A 22,062-nucleotide genomic window follows, 5' to 3' on the forward strand; every position below is an offset into this window, starting at 1 on the left:
CCCCATCTGTTTGCCATGAAGTGATGGGACCAGAGGCCATGATCTTAGTTTTTTAAAGTTGAGTTTCAAGTCAGCTTTCTCTGTCCTCTTTCATCCTCATCAAGAGGCTTTTTAGTTCCTCTTCACTTTCTGCCATTAGAGTGGTATCACCTGCATATCTGAGGTTATTTGTCCTGGAAATCTTGATTCCAGCTTGTGATTCATTCAGCCCTCCTTATCGCATTATGTACTCTGCATATAAGTTTAAATAAGCAGGGTGACAAATATACAGCCTTAATGAACTACTTTCTCAATTTTGAACCAGTCAGTTATTCCATGTAAGGTTCTGTTGCTTCTTGAACTGCACACAGATTTCTCAGAAGATAGGTAAGGGGATGTGGTATTTCCATCTTTTTAAGAATTTTCCAGTTTGTTGTGATCCACAGTCAAAGGCTTTAGTGTAGTCAATGAAGCAGATGTTTTTCTGAAATTCCTTTCCTTTTTCTGTGATCAGATGTTGGCAATTTGATCTCTGGTTCCTCTGTCTTTTCTATCCAGCTTGAACATCTGAAAGTTCTCGGTTCACAGACTGTCGAAGCCTGGCTTGGAGAATTTTGAGCATTACTTTACTAGCATGTGAGATGTATGCAATTGTGCAGTAGTTTGAACATTCTTTGGCATTGCCTTTCTTTGGGATTGGAATGAAAACTGACTTTTTCCAGTCCCGTGGCCACTGCTGAGTTTTCCAAATTTGCTGGCATATTGAGTGCAGCACTTTCACAGCATCATCTTTTAGGATTTGAAATAGCTCAGCTGGAATTCCATCACCTCCACTAACTTTGTTCACAGTAATGCTTCCTAACACCCACTTGACTTCACACTTCAGGATGTCTAGCTCTAGGTTAAGTCACCACACCATTGTAGTTATCCAGATCAATAACATCTTTGGGGTTCAAACATACTCTCAAAATCTGACAAGAAACAGAATATTTACATCACCCCAGATTGTCTCCTCAAAAGATACTTCTAATTTAAAAAGAAAAAAAACCCAAACAATTTACAATGAAGAAACGAGGAGAACACCACCTTACTCAGGTGATAAAGTTCAACCTCAGCAGTAAAGGTCAGGTTCATGACCCCCTGGTGTGATGCGCTGAGGACACAGCCTCACCTGTGCTGCTGCTGCCAAAGAGTACCCAGAATCCAACCAAAGATGTCAGACAGACCCAAGTTGAGAGACATCTCCAAAAGCAGTGGCCTGCACTCCTTAAAAATGTCAGTCACAAAAAGATGAGAAAAGACTGAGGAATGCTCAGGACTGAAGAGGAGAGACATGAAAACTAAACGCAACTTGTGATCCTAAAGCAGAAACATGAATTTCTTAGTTTTACTATGAGCATTATTGAGACATTTGATGAACTATGAATGTCTGTAGATTACGTAACGAATAACTTAAAAAAAAAAATTAATTTTGGCAGTGCTACTGCATGGCAGTGAGATCTTAACTCCCCAGCTAGGGACTGAACCCATGCCCCCTGCAGCGGAAGCACTCATTAACCGCTGGACCACCAGGAAAGTCCCTGAATTTTTGAGTAATTCTGTGGTTTTATATGAAGGCTACTGGATTTAGGACATAAATGGTATTAAGGACATACTTATAAGTAAAGGGGCATCCTGTCTAAGTGTCTCAAATAATTAAAATTTTATAGAGAATGTTAAAAGCAGATTTGAGAAAGCCTAACAAACGATTTTGAGTGAAGGGTCAATGAGAATTATACTAACAACTTTTTTTAAGCCTGAAACTTCAAAGTTTTAAAAATTGAGTTGCAGAAGTATTTAAGAAATTACCTCAGACTTATAAGTAACAGCACTTTCTTAAACTAAACATTTCCTAACTTTGCTCTAACAGAGTTACATTCTGAGCGTCTTCAGTCTTGCTGATCTTTGATTCCTTGGGTGGAGGTGGTTATATTTATAACAGACGCTAGGAGTATCTGTGTCTGTGTCTAAATCCAGTAAGGATGCTCCAACTAGTAAGTCTGGGTGAAAATAGGGAAAAATTCAAATTCAATTACATTATTTTATAGCACTTGAAACGTGTACTTGTAGGAATTAAGCTGAATTGTACCATCCTAGCAAGAAAAACCTACATTCTTCTTTTGTTTGCAGGGACCACGTGCCAGCCCTGGCCCTGTGCATGGGTCGGGAAGAAGAGGAACCAGGACCCCAGCCTGGGCTGCCCATACCCATGCTCAACAAACCACATTCCACAGCTGGGAAGGTGCCATCCTTCCTGCCCCAGCACTTGGGGGGTGAGTCCGCACGCTCACCCTCCAGCCCCAGCTCTTGGAACTGGGTCTGGCAGAGCTCTCCAGGGAGACGCACTCTTCCTCCTCCATCTCACTGCCTGCAGACCTTTCTGTCCCGGCTCTGCCAACAGGACAAACCCCCCCATCCTCCCGGCTCTTGGGGACTCCCCCAGACCAAAAGGGACCAGAAATGTGCCCTAATAAACTTGGATCCTGCACAACAGAACCCTCATTGGGTTCATTCGACTCAAATTCCCTTAAAATCAAACTTCATTTGCAGCCTTCAGTTCCATGTTGGTACTGAATTAGAGTTCAGAAAAACATTATTAATGTGTTACTTCAGGGGAAGTCAAAGGTGACACTGCTTGGGTGACCTCAAATTCCACCCCCCACTCCCAATGTAATGCTGTTTAAGCACTCAATTCGGTCTGGACACTTTCCCAATGAATAGTGACTCTAAGTTATAAAAAGGCCAAACTCACACAGTGGCATGTTTCAGGGATTACTTGTTACAGTCCTATTTCTGCCTGAGACTGCAGCCAATAGTGGTTTTATGAGAATGACTGCTAAAACCGAAATAATTTTTAAATATGACGAAACTTATTAGTGACTTATAGGAAGTAATTAGCATCATGAATCTCCATAAAAGCAGTGTTTATTAAAGCTTTTTTCTTAGTGAAAAATGCCAGATAACCAAGTATTACTTATTCTATCACTTATTGAGGAAGAAGTTTTACACATTAGAGCAAAGCAAAACAAGTTAACATGGAACCCCATTGTTACCAGCCTCTTGTAGGCAAGAAAAAAGACCTGGAGGACTCAGCGGAGCCCATCGCCTCCTCACAGGGAAGGACGGGAACACCCGCGTGTCTCCAGTACCCGACAGAGTCCAGCACAGACCAGGACCAAGACTGTAGTCTGCAGAGAAGAGCACGTCCTGCTGTCTGTAGGGACACGCTACTCAGCCCTGGTGCTCCAGGGACAGTCTGCTGCACGCTCACAGACGGCCCAGGATACTTCACTCAGCATCAACAGATGAATACCCGGGCTTCCCAGGAAAACTGAAGCCACGTGAGCAAATTCTCATGGTGCCAAACAATGACCTTGAAGCCCTTCCTCCTGCTGGCGGCAGGGCCAGGACCATGCTGCTCCTGGGCCTTCAGAGCAGACGCACAGTCTTCCCAGTTACTGTCAAGAAGTCGTCATCCGCCAGGGCGCGCAGCGCTTCTTCAAACATGTCCTTGGTGATTGCCTTCGGGGAAGAGCAAAGGGTTTACACTTGGAGCTGCCTTCCCCAGACACACAAGGAGCCCAAGTTCAGAAACCACTGGAGTCTCCTGCTTTCTGGGCGGCTGGACACACATTTCATGCTCCAACTCTTCCCGCAAAGGGCCCGATGCTAAGCACCACAGGCCTGGGGCCCCTGGTCTGTATGCACCACTCAGCGGTCATGTGGGGCCAAGAAGCGGGTGTCAGGAAAGCAGGCAAGGGCTGGTCCCAACCAGCAGAGCCCCTGCCGTGAACCTGGCTTTCCTAACAACAGCCAAAAACTGCAAACACTAAATGTCCACTAACAGTCGAGTACATGATGGGGAAGGCATGAGACACAGCAAACATGTCCTAGTGGATTCAGTGTCACAGAGGGAGCTAAGACTGTCACTGATTAAAAAAGAAACCACTGACTCCGCTCAAAACCACTCGTCTGCATCCACACAGAAGACTGAAAAAATTCTCACTGTGATCACTCCCAGATGGTGGATGGGGACCTTACTTCTCTTCTTTATCTGTATCTACATTTATTACTCAAGCAATAAATGAAGGGGGAAAGCTAGGGAAAAAAAAAACTTTAAAGCAGCATCAAAGGAAAAGAAAACTATTAAACAAACAAAATGTCCGTGTAAACACTTACTATGTCAGACTGTCCCCGAATATCTTCAAAGAGCTGCTGGTATTTCAGGGCTGGTGTCTTGCCCTTCGATAAAATAAGCTTTCTCAATGCTTCCGCTAACTCTTCTTTCCGCTTCCGAGAGGTGGCACTCATTCCTGAGTTAAGAGAAAGCAATGAAGATGTTTCTCCCATAAGGAAGGGAACACCTTTCAAATCTCTAGAAGTATTTCTTCAGCCATAAATCAACTTTAGTCTAAAATAACCTTTAGTCTTGTCACCAGACAAGGTAAGGGGATGGTGGCTGAATGCCAGAACACACAAAGTCAGAGTGAGGTCTGAATCCTGTCCCCAGTTTTATAAAAGCTCAGAGCCGCTACTTGCCACTGAGACACAGCCCAGCAGTCCACACAGGAGCAGAGCCCCCCTCGAGGGGGCCTGAGTCACTCCGTGCCCGGAGGGCTGGGTGGGACAGAGCTAGGCTGAGTGCGCTAGCGTCTGCCTCCGTCCAGCCCATCGCGTGGTCATGGGGGCTCTGACCCGAGACAGGGCAGCACTGTCGGGGGAAGGCCGACCTGTGGTGAGGATGGAGATGTCCACGATGCCCGTCCGCGGGTCGGTGGCCGACTGCTTCAGCGCCTCCCGGTGCAGACGCTTGGCCTCCTCCACGTCGATGGCCTCCACCTTGTTTGAAAACCGCACTTTCGCGTGGGCTTCTGCCAAGCGGATCAGCGACTCCAGCTGCCGGGGGTACGCAGACACCATCCCTCGGCTGCTGCCAACCTTCCTCATGTCCACGTAGGCCTGCAAGACAGGAGACAGGCTGACTCCTCACATGGTGACCGCAGGGAGGGAAGGCACTGGTGGGGGGATCACGGTGCTGGGGAGGGAGTGGAGGACTTGGCCTGTTCACACCCTGGGAGGATCAAATAGCAGCAGGCCAAGGGGCACTGACACAGAGCACACAAAAGGTCAACTGTGGCGTGTGGATGACCTAATTCTCTCAAGATGATGACCCAGAGGGAAAACTACGAATCACTTGTAACTGTCACTTGAGCATCTTCAGGACTGTCAGGATGAAAAACCCACCGAAGCACCAGGAACCTTCATAGTGTCACAACGTCCATGCGTGTGTCACCAGGCACTGCTGCCCACTTAAAAGGTACTGAGAAGTGAACATAAAATACTTCCAATTCTTTAGAAATGAGCAAATGCAGCTCAGGGACCAGAACTACAAAGTCACTAAGTATTAACAGCCTCACCAGTATTTCAACTCAGGCATCCTGGTCTTAAACACACTGTGCTTACAAGAACTTAAATATAAAAAGAGCGCACAACTTGTAGAAATGAATCCTTCTTCCTCTTCCACACTTGGAAAAGTCAATTTTGTAACACAGGAAAGAAAACAGTTGTAGAAGACAGTGTTGTTCTCGACTAAAGACCGTTTCAGAGCTGAGCAGGGCCCAGCAGCACTTCGGGCTGCGGGTACCTCGATGAGGGCCTGGCTGGCGTCCTGGCTGAGCCTCGGCATCACGGTGCTGTGTGCATAGGCGATGTAGTCCCTGAGCACCGCCATGTCCATGCCCTCCTCCTGTGCCTCCTCCTCGCTCTGGTAGTACAGGGACACCAGGTGGTGAGCCAGGCGCCGGTCGTATGCCTCGTCCTGGGGGTCCAGCATGAGGAAGATCAAGTCAAACCTGAGGAGACACGGTGACAGTTCCCAGTCAGGACACCCAAGCACCTGAGGCCTCCGTGGGAGGGGGAAGGCGTGCCCGGCCCAGGTGGCCCGAGGAGCCCAGGCCCCCAGGTCTCCTGCCTTGGCCCTCAGTCTGCCTGGGAACAACTGTTGGGCGTTGAAGGTGAGTCAGAAGCAGGAGGCCCCCGAGGGAAACACTGCTGTGATTCTGAAGACTGGAGAAGGTGAGTGAAACACATTTAGCTGTGCTGGGGAAAAGGAACTATTTGTGTAAGAAGCGAAGGAACCAAATTCTAAAACCCGTTTACGAAATACATCCATCCTTGAGGGGAAGCCTGCGTCACATGTCTCCCCTCCAACAAATGCCGCTCTCAGACCCTTGTCTACTGCAGGAAGCTGCTCTCTGCGCTTTGCTGATTGTCTACAGCGGCTATAGGACCGAGCGTGGCAAGAGGTGGGCTTCTGACAGAATGGAGCAGACAGGCAGGCCCCAACTGCTCCAAGAAGCGAGCATGCATCAAGGTGAGCAAACGCGTGGTCCTCACTTCAGGAGCCATGACTGAGCAGACATGCAGACCACGCTGCATGAAGAGAGGACGATTGGCTGTGTTAATCCTGGTTATTTCCTTCTCACCCTCACCCTGAACCTTCCACAGATGAGTAAAATAAAACCATCTGTTTGATGAACATGTGCTATCATACCTTGATAAGAGTGTGTGGGGCAGCTGGATGTTTTCAATGGTTGTTTTTTTCGGATTCCACTGAGACTCAATCGGGTTTGCTGCTGCCAGGATGGAGGTGCGGGCGTTGAGCTGACAGATGATCCCAGCCTGCCGGAGGGACAGATAGCGCGGTCAGCAGCCTCACGCTGAGGCCAGCAGGAGCTGAGAGCCCCTGTCTCGGGTGGCCTTTGCCAGGGATCCCTGGCACACAAGCACAGTACCTGCAGCATCCACTGGGGAAGCCTAAACTGGGTTTCACGCCAAGGATGGAGGTGGGGGTAAACATTTGCTGTGGCTACATCCTTCTCAAAAACCAAACCCCTGGTGTGAGATTTAGGACAAACTCAAGTTCTGAGCACCAGGCGTTAGAGGTTAGTACCGCACAGAGGACCCAGGTCCTGTAGAGTACACGCAGATGGGCAGGGACCTGACAGCAGAGTGTTGGCCAGCCCCCGAGCTGCAAGTCCAGAGGCTGTGGTTCAGGCCCCACCCCCACCCCCACGCAGACCTCAGAGCGGGTGGGTGGCTGACCTTGGCAATGGACAGCGTCTGCTGCTCCATGACCTCGTGTAGCACGGAGCGCGTGCTTTCATTCATCTTGTCGAACTCGTCGATGCAGCAGACGCCGTTGTCGCTCAGCACCAGGGCACCGGTCTGCAGCACCAGCTGCCGCGTCTCAGGGTCCTTCATGACGTAGGCAGTGAGGCCCACGGCGCTGGAGCCCTTCCCGGACGTGTACTGGCCCCGCGGGACCAGGTTGTGCACGTACTGCAGCAGCTGGGACTTGCTGGTCCCTGGGTCCCCGCACAGCAGGATGTTGATCTCCGCGCGGAACTTGCCCCTCCCCGTGTGGCTGAAATCCTTTCTAGTCCCGCCGAAGAGCTGAAGCAAGATTCCCTGGACAGACAGACAGACAGGTCTCAGCACTCACCTGAGGCGGGCGGTGGAGAGGCAGGGGGCTGAGCATGGATGGTGAAGAGATCAGAGGACGAGAGCATGTCAGAAGCCACGCGGGGCCTGCCTGGAAATGGGTGAGCTGGGGGTGGAGATGAGGGTGCGGCCCCTGTTCCACCCGAGGCTCAGCCTTTCCGGTGTTCACACCATCTGACTTTGAGCTTTCAGGACTGGCCACAAGCAAGAAGCCTTTCCAGGTCAGTTACCTTCTTTATATCTTCATGCTCATAGATGCTTGGCGCCAGGGCAGATGCAAGCCTCTCATAGATGTCTGGCTTCCTGGAAAGCTCCTTGAGCAACTCCACACGTTTCTCAGAGAAAAGTTTCTGCTCTGCTTCTTCGTCAAGGCCATGCAGACGCTTTGAGTCAGTCTTCCGGTAGTGAATGACATCAATGTGGGTTTTGTAGACGGACTTCACATTGCTCACTCTGGGGTTGATGCGAATGGGGACGGCTCGATAGATGCCTGAGGGCACGAAGGACACCCTCTCACCTGCCTGCTCTCAGCCCAGAGTGCGGGGAGCGGGGCTCTGAGGGCTCTGAGCACAGCCAAAAGGCTGACTGGGGACGCCCACCTCCGCACGGCGCCTGCTTGCTGCTGTGTTCAATGTGAGACAGAATTCTCATTTCTCTTTAAGTGAATGTACACTTATTAATAATTTGACTAAAAATTCTAAAATCCTGTTCCAAAAGCCTAAAAAGAAAGGAAATCCAAAAGGCTCACATATTTAAAGTAGCTCACTAGTTATTTCGGACAACAGCAGGAAGACAGCCTGCTGTCTGGGAAGGCACCACACTGGAGGTCAGAGGCAGGCACTGAAAACAGCAGCCCCAGGTCATGTGCCCCCGACCAGGTCAGAGGCCTGACGGTGGAGCCCTCACCTGTGACGTGCACTCTGTCCCCAGGCTGGACCTTGTCCACGAGGTCATTGTGAGCAAAGAGGACTACCGTGTGCGGCGTCTGCCCCGCGGGCATGTCTTCAGGAGACTCCTGGAGCTTGATCTGGAAGGATAGGGAATGGACATCTCAGGACATCCAGATACCCGGCACCTCCAGTGCCCCAGGGACGTTGTTCTGGAAGATGGCTATGCTCACCACAACACACTTGTCTCCAGCAACTCAGTCTCACCTCCATTACGAAAGCATTGTTGAGTAAACACTCCCCCATGTAGGGGTGGGGTGGCCACATCAGGGTGGCGGTGGGTGAGCCTGCATCACCCTCTGCCTGCTTTTCCAATTCATTCTGGGCGGTACTCCCTTCCAGGTCAACCCAGTCAGGAAGCGTGGTTTTAGGGCCGCAGGAGTGGACAGGTTACACCGAGCTTCGGAGGACCCAGCAGGGGCAAAACAAGGACAGGGCACATGGAGGGGGCACGTACCATCTGCTTATCGGAGAACATGGAGCGGTTGTGGATGAGGGCCATGCTGTGGCTGGTGTGGCAGCGCTCGCACACGCAAGGCTCAGCGATGCGGCCACGGTCTATCTCCACGCGGGCCGTGTGGGCACACACTTGGCACTGGAAGAAGGCCTCCTGCATCTCTGGAATCAGCTGTGATGTCCTGATCACCATGCCACTGATGGCGATGAGCTGATCAATGTCTGCAAGGCGGAGAGAAGGTGGCTTGTCCCAGCTGGGCGTGGGCCTCCCCAAGGGTCTGGGTCTGCTGTCCACCCCTGGAGGACCTTGCCGCAGGCTGCATGGGGGTGCTGGAGTCAAAGGAGACGCTGTGGCCAGAGTACCGACACCTGACTGGGCACCCTCAGCTCTGGCCTGGGACACCCCTCCTGTGTCCAGCCAGATTCCTCTCAATCCCTCAAGTCTACTGACCTACACCGAGCTCAGCCAGCCCAAGGCTGCCTGGGGACGACCGGACTTATGATGCGGCTGCAACAGCCCACGTGCTTGTGATAGTGTTCTTTATAGCCATACCCATCACCCACTATACATGTGAGGTTCACCTGTCCCACTAATAACTGGGGCCCTGATATAGCATTTCCCCAAATAAAGAACAGAAGCTTCAGGTCTGCTTTCCAAACCTTCGGCTGCAAACCCTTCCGATTGGGGCCCAGGGTGCGCCGTCTCCCTGGGCTGAGACCCCTACGCTGTTCTTTTGCCTCTTCTTCGTCTTCCCAAACCAGACTTTCTCCTATGCATCAGGGAAGGGACCATATTTTATAGATCTGTTTTCTACACTGATTCTGAGAAAGTGCCTACTTAGTAAAGTAACTAAAACTATCATCAATGGGTAAGTTTACCTTAAGATAGAAAACTATCAAAAGTTATATCTTTTATATAATTTCACTTGTTACTAATAAAAAAAGGTATGGTGGACCTACAAGCATATGGCACAACAGAGCCTGAGCCTGTTCCTGGTTTCTGTCAACTCACAGTCCACCATCGTCACTGTTACCAATTCCTTTAAGGTTCCCTGGTGAAGTGACTCTCACGTAAGGTATTTTCCTGCTGTTAAAAACATTACCTTCTATATGTCAACAGTATCTCACTAAAACTGGGGGAAAGACAGTACCTTCTGGATTCAGGTTCCTCATATTCTTAGTCTTCAAGGCGTTGAATGGTCTCACTTGAATCTGATGCTCTAAGATTGAGTCAGGGTAGCGGTCAAAGAAGATCTCATTGACTGCCATGTCAAAAGTTGGGATGACTTCCTAAAAAACAAACGTAGGATGCCAAGCTATGCTTGTATTTTTAGCTTAGGATTAAATATAATAACGCAACTGACATTAGCAAGGCATAAAAACAAAAGAACATGGTATAATCCAGAAGCATTACCCTAGAAATCACACACGTGCAGTTCACAAACCCTTGGGCATGCTGCAATTTCACACATCAGCACTTTCTCACTTGACTTAAAGAGGTGAGTCTACAGTAGTTCCTTCAGGCCGTGCTGGCATGACTAGGCTTTTAACTAGTAACCCAAGCCCATACTTTCATGTCTTTTCCTCCATATCAAAATGATAGCAAGGTAGGCTAAACCATAATTCTTACTCAAATTTGTTAACACCTGTTTTCCGTTCTTGTAGATGAGGAAATGGCTGCTCGGAAGCTGAGAAACTGAGCCAAGGTTACACAGCAATTCAGCAAAATCAAGATTTAATAATAAGTCTGCTTGCCTCCAAAGCCTACAGCTATTAATAGGATCAGTACAGCTGATGCTTTGTTGATAAAGCCTGGCCTTAAGCCCAGAGAAGACTGTAGTATGGTTAACACATCCTGTTAAGACATGGCAGGCATGTGACATTTTCATTCAAGATATTTCATATCAGCAAACCCAATGCACCATTGTGAGTCACTATCACCTTATGCACATACTAAGAAACACTGCCAATCACACTATGACATGCCAGCAAAAGTAACACATATCTTGATTTTCAACGTTAATATGTACAAAAAAGTGTTCAACTTAAAAAAGAAAGAACATGGTTTAGGAGTTTGGGGGTAAATTCCCTGGTGGTCCAGTCATTTGGACTCCAAATCTCACATGCCATGAGGCATAGGCCAAAGGAAAAAAGAGAAAAAGGAAAAAAAGGCTCTTTGAGGCATATTCAATTTATTACAAAAAAATTTTTTTTTTAAATTCTCATTGCCTTTTTTATTGGGATAACTGTAGATCAGCATGCAGGTGTAAGAAATATAAAGATCTGAGTCTGCCCAGTTTCCATTAACAATAACATTTTGCAAATAGTCTAATATCACAAGCAGATATTAACTTGGTACAACTCACTTATATTCAGATTTCCCAGTTTTATGTGTATTCACTCTTGTATGTATATGTGTGTGTATCAAGTTCTATCAATTCTATCACCTGCATAGGTTCATGAATCTGTCACCACAGTTAAGGTACTGAACAGTCCTTCAAAGCCACCCAAGATCCCTATGTTGTCCCTTGGTCACCATACCGAGCTCTCCCTCCCCTATTCCTTCTCTGTAACCCCAAGCAACTACTCATATGTCCATCTCTAAAATTCTGTCATCTCAAATATTATGTAAGTGGAACCATACATTAACATTACCTTTTAGATGTGTATGTAACCTTTTGCTCCCGTGGGATCCATCCAAGTCCCAGTATGTTTTACCTCTGAGGCATGTTCCAGACTGGCCATGCCACAGCTGTTTGCCCACAACTGACCTGAAGGAGCTATGAACATCTGTGTACAGGTTTTTATGTGAACGTAAGCTTTTGTTCCTCTGGGATAAATTTCCAGACATGCAATTGCTGTGTCATACGATGGTTATATGTTCACTTATTTTTTTCTAATTGGAGTATAATTACTTTACAGTATTGTGTTAGTTTCTACTGTACAACGTGAATCAGCCCTAAGTGTACACACACACCTTCCTCACTACTATGCTCTCAATTTGTCCCATCCTCTCACCCCCTGTAGTGCCCACACACACACAGGCACTCTGCAGGCATATTCTGTTACTGAGAAGACTGCTATCCAGAAACCCTGCAGATGTTCACTGTAGTCCGCTAAGGTCAAAGCCAAATTCTTACCTGTGGGTAGCAGATGAGCTGTCTGTAGAGATTCGTATCAAATGATCTTATGTGTTCACAGTTTACATTTAAAAACAGCTCTCCAGTAACATTAATCTATAGAACAGAACAAACAAATTATATTCTGCTAATTGTTTTTAAAACAAAATTCAGTTAACTTGCATTTTTAAGTAAGCACATTTCATTACCTCTTCAAGTCGCTGCATGTACAGAGGTTCAGTAATGTCTATGCCAACATTTTCTTCTTCTTTAGCCAGAGGATCAATGAAACGCTGAAGAAATCTCTAAACGTAGAGAATAGATTAAGCAGCTATTCAAGTTATGGGCACTAGGGTGCATGTATCTTTTCAAGTGCCCATCAATAAACAATTGGCTTAAGAAGATGTGATGGGACTTCCCTGGTGCTCCAGTGGTTAAGAATTCACCTCCCAATGCAGAGACTATGAGATCCACCCTTGGGAAGAGCCCACATGCCTCGAGGCAACTAAGCCCCACAACTACTGAAGCTCACACAACCTAGGGCCCATGTTCTGCAACAAGAGAAGCCACAATAGTGAGAAGGCCACGTACCCCAACTAGACACAGCTCCTGCTCATTGCAATGAAAAGCCCCAGCGTGGCAACAAAAACCAGGCGCGTGCGCGCGCGCGCGCACACACACACACACACACACACACACACACAGTGACATATATGTATTTATATAAAATGGAATACAACTCAGCCATTAAAAAAACGGCCACTTGCAGCAACACAGATAGGTGCAGACAATATTATACTTAATGAAGTAAATTAGAGAAAAACAAGTACTATGTATCACTTCTGTATGTAATCTAAAAGATAACACAAATGAGTCTACATACAAAACAAACAGACTCACACAGAAAAGAAATGTGTGGTTACCAAAGAGAAAGGGGAGAGGGGAAGGGAGGGATAAATTAACAGTATGGGGTTAACAAACACAAACTACTTTATGTAAAATAGAAAAGCAACAAGGATCTACTATATAGCACAAGAAACTATGTTCAATATCTTATTAGTTACCTAAAATGAAATAAAATCAGAAAGAAAATGTATCACTGTAACTGAATCACTTTGCTGTATACCTGAAATTAACACAATATTGTAAGCCAACTCGACTACACAAAAATAATAGGAGTGGTGTCAGAATTTGAAAACAAGCACGTTTTTTCTTCCTAAAAACTACATCTATGAATCTGACCCACATAAGCATCTGTGCCTAAACACTGGGGCACTCGGACATAGGTCACACACACTTGCTCTCACATTTTCGAAGCTTGGAGGAATGATACCTCACCTGAAAGTTTTCTTTGCACGTTGCCACGTTTACATCTGTTCCCCAAATCACGAGTTTTTGGCCCAAAGACTGCTCGCTCGCCACTGTATCTTCTGCGGGCGGCTACACAGAAAAAGCCGACGGGAGCGGGTTCGGGGGACCGCCCGCATCGCGCACCCCACCGCGCCCCGACCGGCCCTGGACTCACCCCGTCCGAGTGCAGGTCCACCTGCAGCCCCTTCCGGGCCGAGCCCAGATCGGGTCTCTGCCGCACGGGAGTGCCGCGCACGCCGCTCCTCGGGGTGCCCTCCACCCGCGAGCTGGGGGTGCCGTAGGTCAGCGGCGAGCTCATGTCCAGGTCCAGGGGGACCGCTGGGGATCGCATCCACACGGGTGAGCCGGGGCGGAGGGGGAAGGAAGGAGCCCAGCGGGGCGTCCACCCCCCGTCCCGGATCCCACCCCCGACAGCGCACCTGCGGGCGGCGCGCGGGATGGGGTGCGGGGCTCGGCGCCAGGCGACGAGGGCAGCGGCTGCGGCTCTCCGGACGACAAGGGATCCTGGCCTGCGGGGGTGGAGGGCACCGCGGCGTCGGCGCTGGCGGCACCGGGCCTGCACGGGGGCTGACCCGGCACCGTCCGCCCTCCCCGGGGACCCCGCGGGGCACAACAGGGACCAGACACTCACGTGGCTGAGCTGGGGCGGCCCGCCGGGAGCCGCGGCGGCTCGGGGTAGATGCAGGAGACGACATGGCGGGCTGCGCAACAGGGACGCGGGTTCGTGTGGACGCTCCCTACAGACCCCCGCCCCTCTTCCCTCGCTCCTGTTTTCCCTTCTCTCAACTCCTTACATCCGCCTGGCCTCCCCTGCCGACCACAACCAAACGCCCCCGGCCCAGCCCGGGCCCACCTAAGGTGCGCGTTTCAGCTCCGCTTCAGCAGTACGCAGATTTCCCGCCGGCGGCACCGTTGGCTCCGCCCCCAGCGGGGGCCCACCAATCGCGACAGCGCCCTCGTGTGGCCGCGACCCCGGAAGGCACCACTGGGCAAAGATAGGGGGAACTGGACGGCCTCAGCCCGCGCCCCGCAGTACACCTACGTACAACTGGCTCGGCGCTCCCCCTCTAGAATGGTCTTGACCACAACCGGAACGCGATTTCGCGGGAAATCTGTGGAGGCTGCGTTCCGGGCCGGCCTCCAAGGCGGGCGTCGTTCCTGTGTCCCTTGGGATTGCGAACGACCGCCCCCACCCCGACTCCCGTTACAAAGGACTAGCGGTGGCCCCTGACCCTAGCCCTAGCCTGTCTCTTTCTGCCTCGGGCACTTGGTCACCTCCAACTCGCTACCTGTCCTCCGCATCTATTTCCGGAGGTCGAGCGGATGGGTTCCTGACTCTCCCTAAGTTTGAATGCACTGTGCTCTGTGTATCTTAACTTAGGATGTCTAAGCCGCCGGTCCTACAGGGCAGGCCACCTCCTCGAAGATCTCCATAAGGGACCCCTCGCCCGCATCCGCGTCCGGAGCACTACAGGGCCCAAGCTGGGTGTGCTCAGGGATCATGGATCCCCCTCCCCACTAAGGCCCCACTCGGCCCAGCACCTCGCCCCCCAGTCCTAGGGGCAGGTTCGAGCCCAGGCAGCTGTGCGCACGCGCCGGAAAATCCGCCCATCCCCGCCCTTTCCCGCCCCTTCCCGCCCAGCGGCACTTCCGGTCCCGGCAGGAAGAGTGGTGTTCGCTGCTGGAGGATATGGCCGACTCGGGGTCCGGCGTGCGGGGCTCCCTACTGCAGCTACAGGAGTCCCTGTCCGCTGCCGATCGCTGCGGCGCGGCGGTGGCCAGTGGTCAGCTGCTGCGGGGCCTGGGGCAGGAGTGCGTGCTGAGCTCTGGCCCCGCGCTGCTGGGTGGGTATGGCTCCGGGCTCCGGACGGCCGGTGCCCGGCAGCCCGCTCGAGTCCGAGTGGGCACCCGGCTTGAACGGTGGTGCTTGAACGGGCCCGTGGGAATTTGTGATCTGGGTAAAACTGTTTGTCAACTTCCTCTGTTCTTAACGCCAGAGGAAAGGTATTTCAAAGCCTGAGGTGGTGGAAATGCTCTGAATTTGGCATCACTGCTAACCACTGTGGGGAGCGACGATGAGAGGGAAGTTTTATGTTCTTCCACCTCATTGTCGCATCAACCCACCAGCACCTTTTCCAAACCCCAGTTTTGCTGTTCCTTTTGAGAAAAAAGTCATGCTTTTAACTCTTGACTTATGCCTGGGTAAGAACTTGACCCTTTGCAGCTGAAGTGCCTCTTAGCATTTTTAATGTGTCATTGTGTGAAAACTTCGGTTACACTCCCTTTTAAAAACCCAAACATGCAGAGTCTTAATTAGAGGATGAGATTTTCTTCCGAAAACGTCATTGTTAATAAAGAAGAGAAATAAAGCCTTAAAGAGATTGCTGAGTAGTACCTACAGACTGCCAGGGTGTGTTCATGAGGACAGCATCACTGTGTAAATGCTTCAGTTTTGTTCCTTTAGTAACCTTGTCGTAAAGCAGTTCGAGGTTCACTCTATCCAGAATGTGTCCTTTCACTTGAGGGATTGTAGGGCTGTGTACTAATCTCCTATTGGTCCTGAAACACACCACAAACTTAGTGTTTACAACAGCACAGGTTTGTCGGTTACCCGTCTGTGGTTGGAAGCCTGCAGGGATCTCATCAAGCTAAAACCAAGGCAGCAGGCGGGGCCACTCCTTTTTTGAAGCCCCTGGGGGAGAGTTAATTTCCTTTTCATTCAGGTTGTTAGCAGAATTCAGTTCTATGCAGTTGTAGCACTGAGGTTCCTTCTTTCTTCTGGCATTTCTTGTTTCCAGAAGACACCTGCATTTCTTGGATCACGCTGTCCCTCTCCCCACTTCCTCAAAGCCAGCAGCAGAGGGTTAAGACGCCTGGAACCTGTCCTGCTTGCCTGCCTTCCCATTTCCCACTTGTGAGGGCCCTTGTGACTGCATTGGGCCCCCTTGATAACCTAGAAGTGAAGTGAAGGTTTCCCAGTTGTAACCGACTCCTTGAGACTCCGTGGGCTATACAGTCTATGGAATTCTCCAGGCCAGAATACTGGAATGGATAGCCTTTCCCTTCTCCAGGGGATCTTCCCAACCTGCGGATGGAACCCAGGTCTCCTGCATTGCAGGCAGATTGTTGACCAGCTGAGCCACAGGGAAGCCCTGATGACCCAGGGCACTCCCCAGTTTAAAGTCAGATGATTGGCAGCCTTAATTCCATTTGCAACCTAATTTTCATTTGCTGTGTAAAGTTAGCACATTCACAAGTGTGACGCTAGGCATCAGGGTTCTGGCCTCTGGGGCCATTATTCTGACCTTATCACTGTGGAACATTGTCTAGAGTTTCCCGTTTTCCTTTGTCACTTATGAGGCTGAATTGAGAAACAAGCATCACCTTTAGTGTGTATTTATGGAGAACCTTGGCAGCTCGCTTACTTGTTTTTTGTTTTTGTTTTTTTTTTCCCCAGCATTACACACTTCCTTAGTTTTTTCCAAAGATTTTGGTTTGCTTGTATTTGTTCGGAAATCACTTAGCATTGATGAAGTAAGTTGACCATTTTCATTTTGCTCTTCTAGTGTATGTCTCTTCATGTTGAGGTGACTTTTTTTTAGCCCAGGTTTCCGTAATGTTTATTTCTTTTATTATAGTTTCGTGATTGTAGAGAAGAAGCTCTAAAGTTTTTATGTGTTTTCTTAGAAAAAATTGGCCAGAAGATCACACCTTATTCTCTAGATATTAAGGTAAGAAGGAAAAAACTTACCTCTTTATATATCAGCATTTCTTAACTTACATGGAAAGTTACATGGTAACTTACATCATAACATGGTTAAGCTTAATTTTATTTCTGCCTTTCTTGTTGGGGAGTTTACTTATTTTTGCTTGATTGTATTAGAAATTAAGTGGCTAATTTTTAAAAAATTTAACGAGCTTAGGCCCTTGTAGAAAACTATTAAAGTGTAGTATGTCAAGTATTGGTATTTCTTCTCCCAGGTGTAGATTTAGCTATTAAGTCTTAGTTATAAGAAGTAAGATCTTATTGATGATTTTGATGTCTCTTTTTAAATCCTAGAATATTTGTACCAGTGTTTACACAAAAGATAAAGCTGCTAAATGTAGAATTCCAGCCCTAGAACTTCTTATTAAGGTAATTAAAAAAAATATTTCTAAGTGCATGTAGTTTGTGGTGCACATATAACTTGAACTGAAAATGAGAGTTGTGGGTGAGAGATGCTGAGGACTCCCATTGGTGTGAGAAGGTGCCCGTTTCCAGCCATCACCCAGCAGCACCTCGGTGTTCTGCCCTCACACAGCTCTGGGGAGCAGAGGAAGAATCTGGGCTATGAGGGGCAAGAAGTGCAAAGGGAAAGTCGCTCAGTCGTGTCGGACTCTGCAACCGATAGACTATAGTCTATGGAATTCTCCAGGCCAGAATACTGGAGTGGGTAGTCTTTCCCTTCTCCAGGTGATCTTCCCAACCCAGGGATCAAACCCAGGTCTCCCGCATTGCAGGCGGATTCTTTACCAACTGAGCTTTAAGGGAAGCCCTTACTCTGAAAACCTAACGCTGCTGAGACTTGCCCAGATGCACCTCGTTTTGTCCTTGAATGTTTTCTTGAAACCTTACACTCGCACTGCGAAGGGTCTTTGTGTTGTGTGTGTGTGGTCGTTGGGCTCGCTCTCACGTGGATCTCTGCTCAGATGCATATCTTTTTTTTGCATCTCTGTTGTAGAATTTCTCTGGGTCTTATTGGTCCTTAAGTGCCTCTGAGAAAATGGCTCTAGTCATTGGATAATTTTCTTGGGAAGGTGAAATTAAGTCTACATCCCTTTCCACTTGGTCTCCCCTGTTTCTCCACCACCCACCTCAGCCCCTCATCCCCCATAACCTAGCTTGATGCCGAGTGTGAGTGCCTGGAGAGCATGGCTGTGGAACATTGCTGTGTGCGAACAGGTGCAATAGATGGAAGCCTTCCATTGCCTCCTCCTAGACTCTGCTAACTCATGTTCTCTTAGTTACTTCAGACTTTGAGGAGTTCTAGACTCATGGATGAATTAAGAGTTGGAGAGTTATTTACCAAATTCTATGGAGAACTTGCATTGAAAGCAAAAATACCAGATACAGGTAAGATGTATTTAAAGGTGTCTTTAAAATGTTTTAACAAATTTAACAAGTTTTTAGTGTAAAACTTGGATTTTTTTCTGCCAAGGTATTTATATTTTACAGATGAACTTTTTTAAAAACTTTTATTGGAGCATTGTTGCTTTACGACATTGTGTTAGTTTCTACTGCACAAAAAAATGAATTAGTTCTCTTTTTTGGATTTCCTCCCCATTTAATACAGATGAATTCTTTTTGCTGAAAAGAAACCAAAATGGAAACAGAAGTAGTGTGTTAAATCTGCTTATAAAAATTTTAATCTATACAAAATGATTTCTTCAAATAGAGAACTCACACGTCAAATGTAATTTAGCTTATAATAATACATTCACATAAAACATATCAGGAAAGATTCAGGATTGTTAAATTATTTTGAAGTAAAATCCTCTCCTTTTATTTGTGGATTTTTGCTTAATGTATTTAATTTTAGGCCTTAATTTGTCTAAAATTTATTTTTCAGTTTTAGAAAAAATATATGAGCTCCTAGGAGTATTAGGTGAAGTTCATCCTAGCGAGATGATAAACAATTCGGATAAACTCTTCCGGGCTTTTCTGGGTGAACTTAAGACCCAGGTATGATAAACTTTATGATCTTCTTTTCTGCTTCCTTGTATCTGGTGGGCTATTCTCTTTTCATGGTACCTTGTTAAACTCTCCTTTCAGATGACATCGACAGTGAGAGAACCCAAACTTGCAGTGCTGGCGGGGTGTCTGAAGGGACTGGCGTCACTGATGTGTAACTTCACCAAGTCCATGGAGGAAGGTATCGCTTGATGGCACTTGAGTTTCTTTCTTTATTGAAGAACTACTACTAGTCTGATGAATTCCTGTGTGATTTTTAAATTTTATACCAGTTGTGGATTCACATGGAGTCGTGAGAGGCAATGCAGAGATCCACGTGTGTCCTTCATCTGGCACCTCCCGGTGATTCCTGTCATGACGTAATGCTGCCTGATGAACCTTTGGGTCTTGCTCGGTTCCAGTTGCTTCCCATGCACCCACTTGGGTGTTGAATTTAGTTCTGTGCCGCTTTATCAAATGTGGTCTAGTGTGTGCCCATGACAGTTGAGGCCCTGGCAGCCTGCTGCGGGAGCAGTCTCCCTCCTCCTTCTGTAGCCACATCCCCCCTCCTCCTCCCCTTCCACAGCCACTGCTCAGTCTCCCATCTTGAGCTTTGTCCTTTCACGTTTATGTAAATAGACTCATAGCAGGTAACTCTGTGGCTGCCTTATTTCACTGTGCATGAGAATCCCAGGGACTGCGGAGCCTGCTGGGCTGCCGTCTACGGGGTCCCACAGAGTCGGACACGACTGAAGTGACTTAGCAGCTTAGCAGCAAGGTCTTCAAGGTTCACCCCTGTTGTAACAGAATCCTGCTGTATGAATACAGTACACGTATGTCTATTGGGCCATCAGTGAGTACTTGGGTTGCTTCTGCTTCTTTGACTGTTGTGAACGATGGTGCTGGAAATGGGTGTGCGGACACCTGGAGTCCCCGTGTTCCCTTAGAGCATCCCCAGAAGTGGGCTTGCCGGCCCACATGGTGGTTCTGTAGTTTCCAGGGGCTGCAGTAATTCCCGTTCCCACCATCAGGGCAGTCTCTTCACGTCCTCAGAGTACTTGCTTCCTGTTGTATGACGTAGCCTTCCTAGTGAGTGTGAGGTGGTTTCTCACTGCATCTCCCCGATGGCTCTTGGTGTTGAGTGTATTCACAAGTGCCTCTTGCCCACTTGGGTGTCGTCTTGGTTGAAATGTCTATTCATGTTCTCTGCCCATTTGAAAAATCAGGTCATTTGACATTTTGTTAGTTGTATGAGTTATTTATGTATTCTGCATATCATTTCCTTATGGGATCATAATTTGCAAATATTTTCTCCCATTCCATGGGTTGTCTTTTCACTCTGTTGATTGTGCCATTTGATGTGCAAAAGTTCTTCATTTTGATGAAGTTCAGTTTATTTTTTCTTTGGTTGCTTGTGATTTTCGTGCTACATCCATGAAATCACCACCAAATCACTGAATCGTTGTGTCTTTTTAGAAAGCCAGTTGGGCATTAGCTGATTGGCTCATCACTTGTGGGGGTGGATCCTGGTTCTCTGTTCCCCTGCCCACACCACACTGTCTTTATGATATAATTATATAGTAAGCTTTAAATGTCCAATATAGTTCTCACACTTTATTCTTCAAAAATCATTTGGGTATTATAAGGTCTGTGCCTTTCCATGTAAATCTTAGAACGAATTGGTCTATGTCGATGAAGTCTTTTTTGGATATTTGTGGTCTTTGTGCTAAACCTGTGGATCAGTTGGAGGAGAGTTGATGCCTTAACCATGTTGAGTTTTCCAGCCCATGAGCACAGTGCACCTCTTCATTTAGTTGAGTTGGGTCCTCTTTGATTTCTTTCATTAGCATTTTGTAATTCTTGTGCTGCAGATCTTTGCCTGTTGGTTTTAAACTCTGTTTAATACAATTTTCTTTGTAACTGTCAGTAGTGTTCTTCTATAGTATCTCAAATTTAAGCTTAGAGGATAATCTAGCTATGAGAGCATTATAATGAATTCATTTGTTTTTAAAGGACAAATAAAACTTTTTTAATCCCAGAAAATTCTTTAAAAGAAGAACTTGTTTGCTGTTCCTTACCATTTTTGTTCAGATAATTGCCAGATTTTTCTACCTCCTGCATGTGTTTGCTTTTATTGAATTGCAACTTAAGAAATTTCCAGATCTGATCATTTCACCCTGAGGAAGCAGCAGTTTCTACCGTTTCCACCGGGTGTTCCCAGTCTTTGCTGCCCCTGAGTAGGGAAACTGGCCCAGCTGCTCCTGCTTCCCCTTCTTGGTCTCCTCTCTCCGGCTCCCTGTCCGTGGAGCATCCCGCCCTCTCAGCTTCCTGCTCAGGGATCTCCTGTTTTCTGAAGCCTCTGTGCTTCCTTGTGTGAGCTGCTTCCTTGGGCTTCTGTAGTCCTCTCTGTTACAGCACTTTCTGCCACATGTTTTTCATCTCCTAGACTGTCTATTTTGTCACTTGACCTCGGTGGCAGGTGACGTTGCTTATTTCTGTTTGTCTTTGCTTGGCGTGTTAATTGACATTCGGTAAACAAGAAAATTAATAGTACTTATTGCTCATTAACCATGTGCTAAGGATTATCGTGTTCATGTTGCAAGGGAAATTCCTGTAACAATTCACTAAAGCAGGTGATAATGTTTGTTTCCTGGATTAGAACACTGGACTGAGGTGGACAGAATAATGGCTTCCAGAGATGTGCCATGCTGATCCCTCGACTGTCAGGTCTAAGGCAGAGGGGAATCATTTGTGGATGGGACGTTGAGACGAGGCTGTCCAGGTGAACCCAGTGTGATCACAGGGACACTTGACTGTGGACGAGGGTCAGGGTCAGGGTGCTGTGACGGGAGAAGCTGGCTGTGAGGATGGAGCTGGGCCCCAAGGCAAGGAGGGCGAGCAGCTTCTAGAAACTGAAGGCAGCCCTCAAGCCTCTAGA

General features: G+C 47.9%; 2 protein-coding genes across 7 annotated transcripts in view; one reads left to right on the plus strand and one right to left on the minus strand.

Moving 5' to 3' along the window:
* Positions 1-2,927: 2,927 nt before the first annotated feature.
* Positions 2,928-14,814, minus strand: MCM4 (minichromosome maintenance complex component 4). 2 transcript variants are annotated; one of them, XM_006063427.4, is made up of 17 exons: positions 14,268-14,814; positions 14,046-14,115; positions 13,834-13,923; positions 13,569-13,732; positions 13,382-13,483; positions 12,253-12,348; positions 12,065-12,160; positions 10,076-10,214; positions 8,926-9,146; positions 8,428-8,548; positions 7,752-8,011; positions 7,123-7,488; positions 6,572-6,699; positions 5,663-5,870; positions 4,749-4,977; positions 4,198-4,331; positions 2,928-3,540 (listed from the first exon to the last, which is right to left on the minus strand). In XM_006063427.4, the coding sequence occupies exons 2-17, from the start codon at positions 14,107-14,109 to the stop codon at positions 3,448-3,450; spliced, it is 2,511 nt and encodes an 836-aa protein (XP_006063489.1). In that variant the 5' UTR covers positions 14,110-14,115; positions 14,268-14,814; the 3' UTR covers positions 2,928-3,447. The 2 variants fall into 2 exon arrangements, with proteins under 2 accessions (XP_006063489.1, XP_025121221.1); XM_025265436.3 differs by lacking the exon at positions 14,268-14,814 and adding an exon at positions 14,209-14,226.
* Positions 14,815-14,964: 150 nt separating this feature from the next.
* Positions 14,965-22,062, plus strand: part of PRKDC (protein kinase, DNA-activated, catalytic subunit) — a 125,179-nt gene continuing 118,081 nt past the window's right edge. For all 5 annotated transcript variants that reach the window (XM_025265432.3, XM_044928776.2, XM_044928778.2 and 2 more), the window contains exons 1-7: positions 14,965-15,258; positions 16,872-16,948; positions 17,053-17,145; positions 17,475-17,549; positions 18,419-18,527; positions 19,024-19,136; positions 19,227-19,326. In XM_025265432.3, the coding sequence (XP_025121217.3) occupies positions 15,105-15,258; positions 16,872-16,948; positions 17,053-17,145; positions 17,475-17,549; positions 18,419-18,527; positions 19,024-19,136; positions 19,227-19,326 (721 nt within the window). In that variant the 5' untranslated portion in view covers positions 14,965-15,104. The remainder of the gene's footprint in view (positions 15,259-16,871; positions 16,949-17,052; positions 17,146-17,474; positions 17,550-18,418; positions 18,528-19,023; positions 19,137-19,226; positions 19,327-22,062) is intronic.

This window comes from Bubalus bubalis, chromosome 15 (assembly GCF_019923935.1).
Source record: "Bubalus bubalis isolate 160015118507 breed Murrah chromosome 15, NDDB_SH_1, whole genome shotgun sequence".
NCBI classification, from domain to species: Eukaryota; Metazoa; Chordata; class Mammalia; order Artiodactyla; family Bovidae; genus Bubalus; species Bubalus bubalis.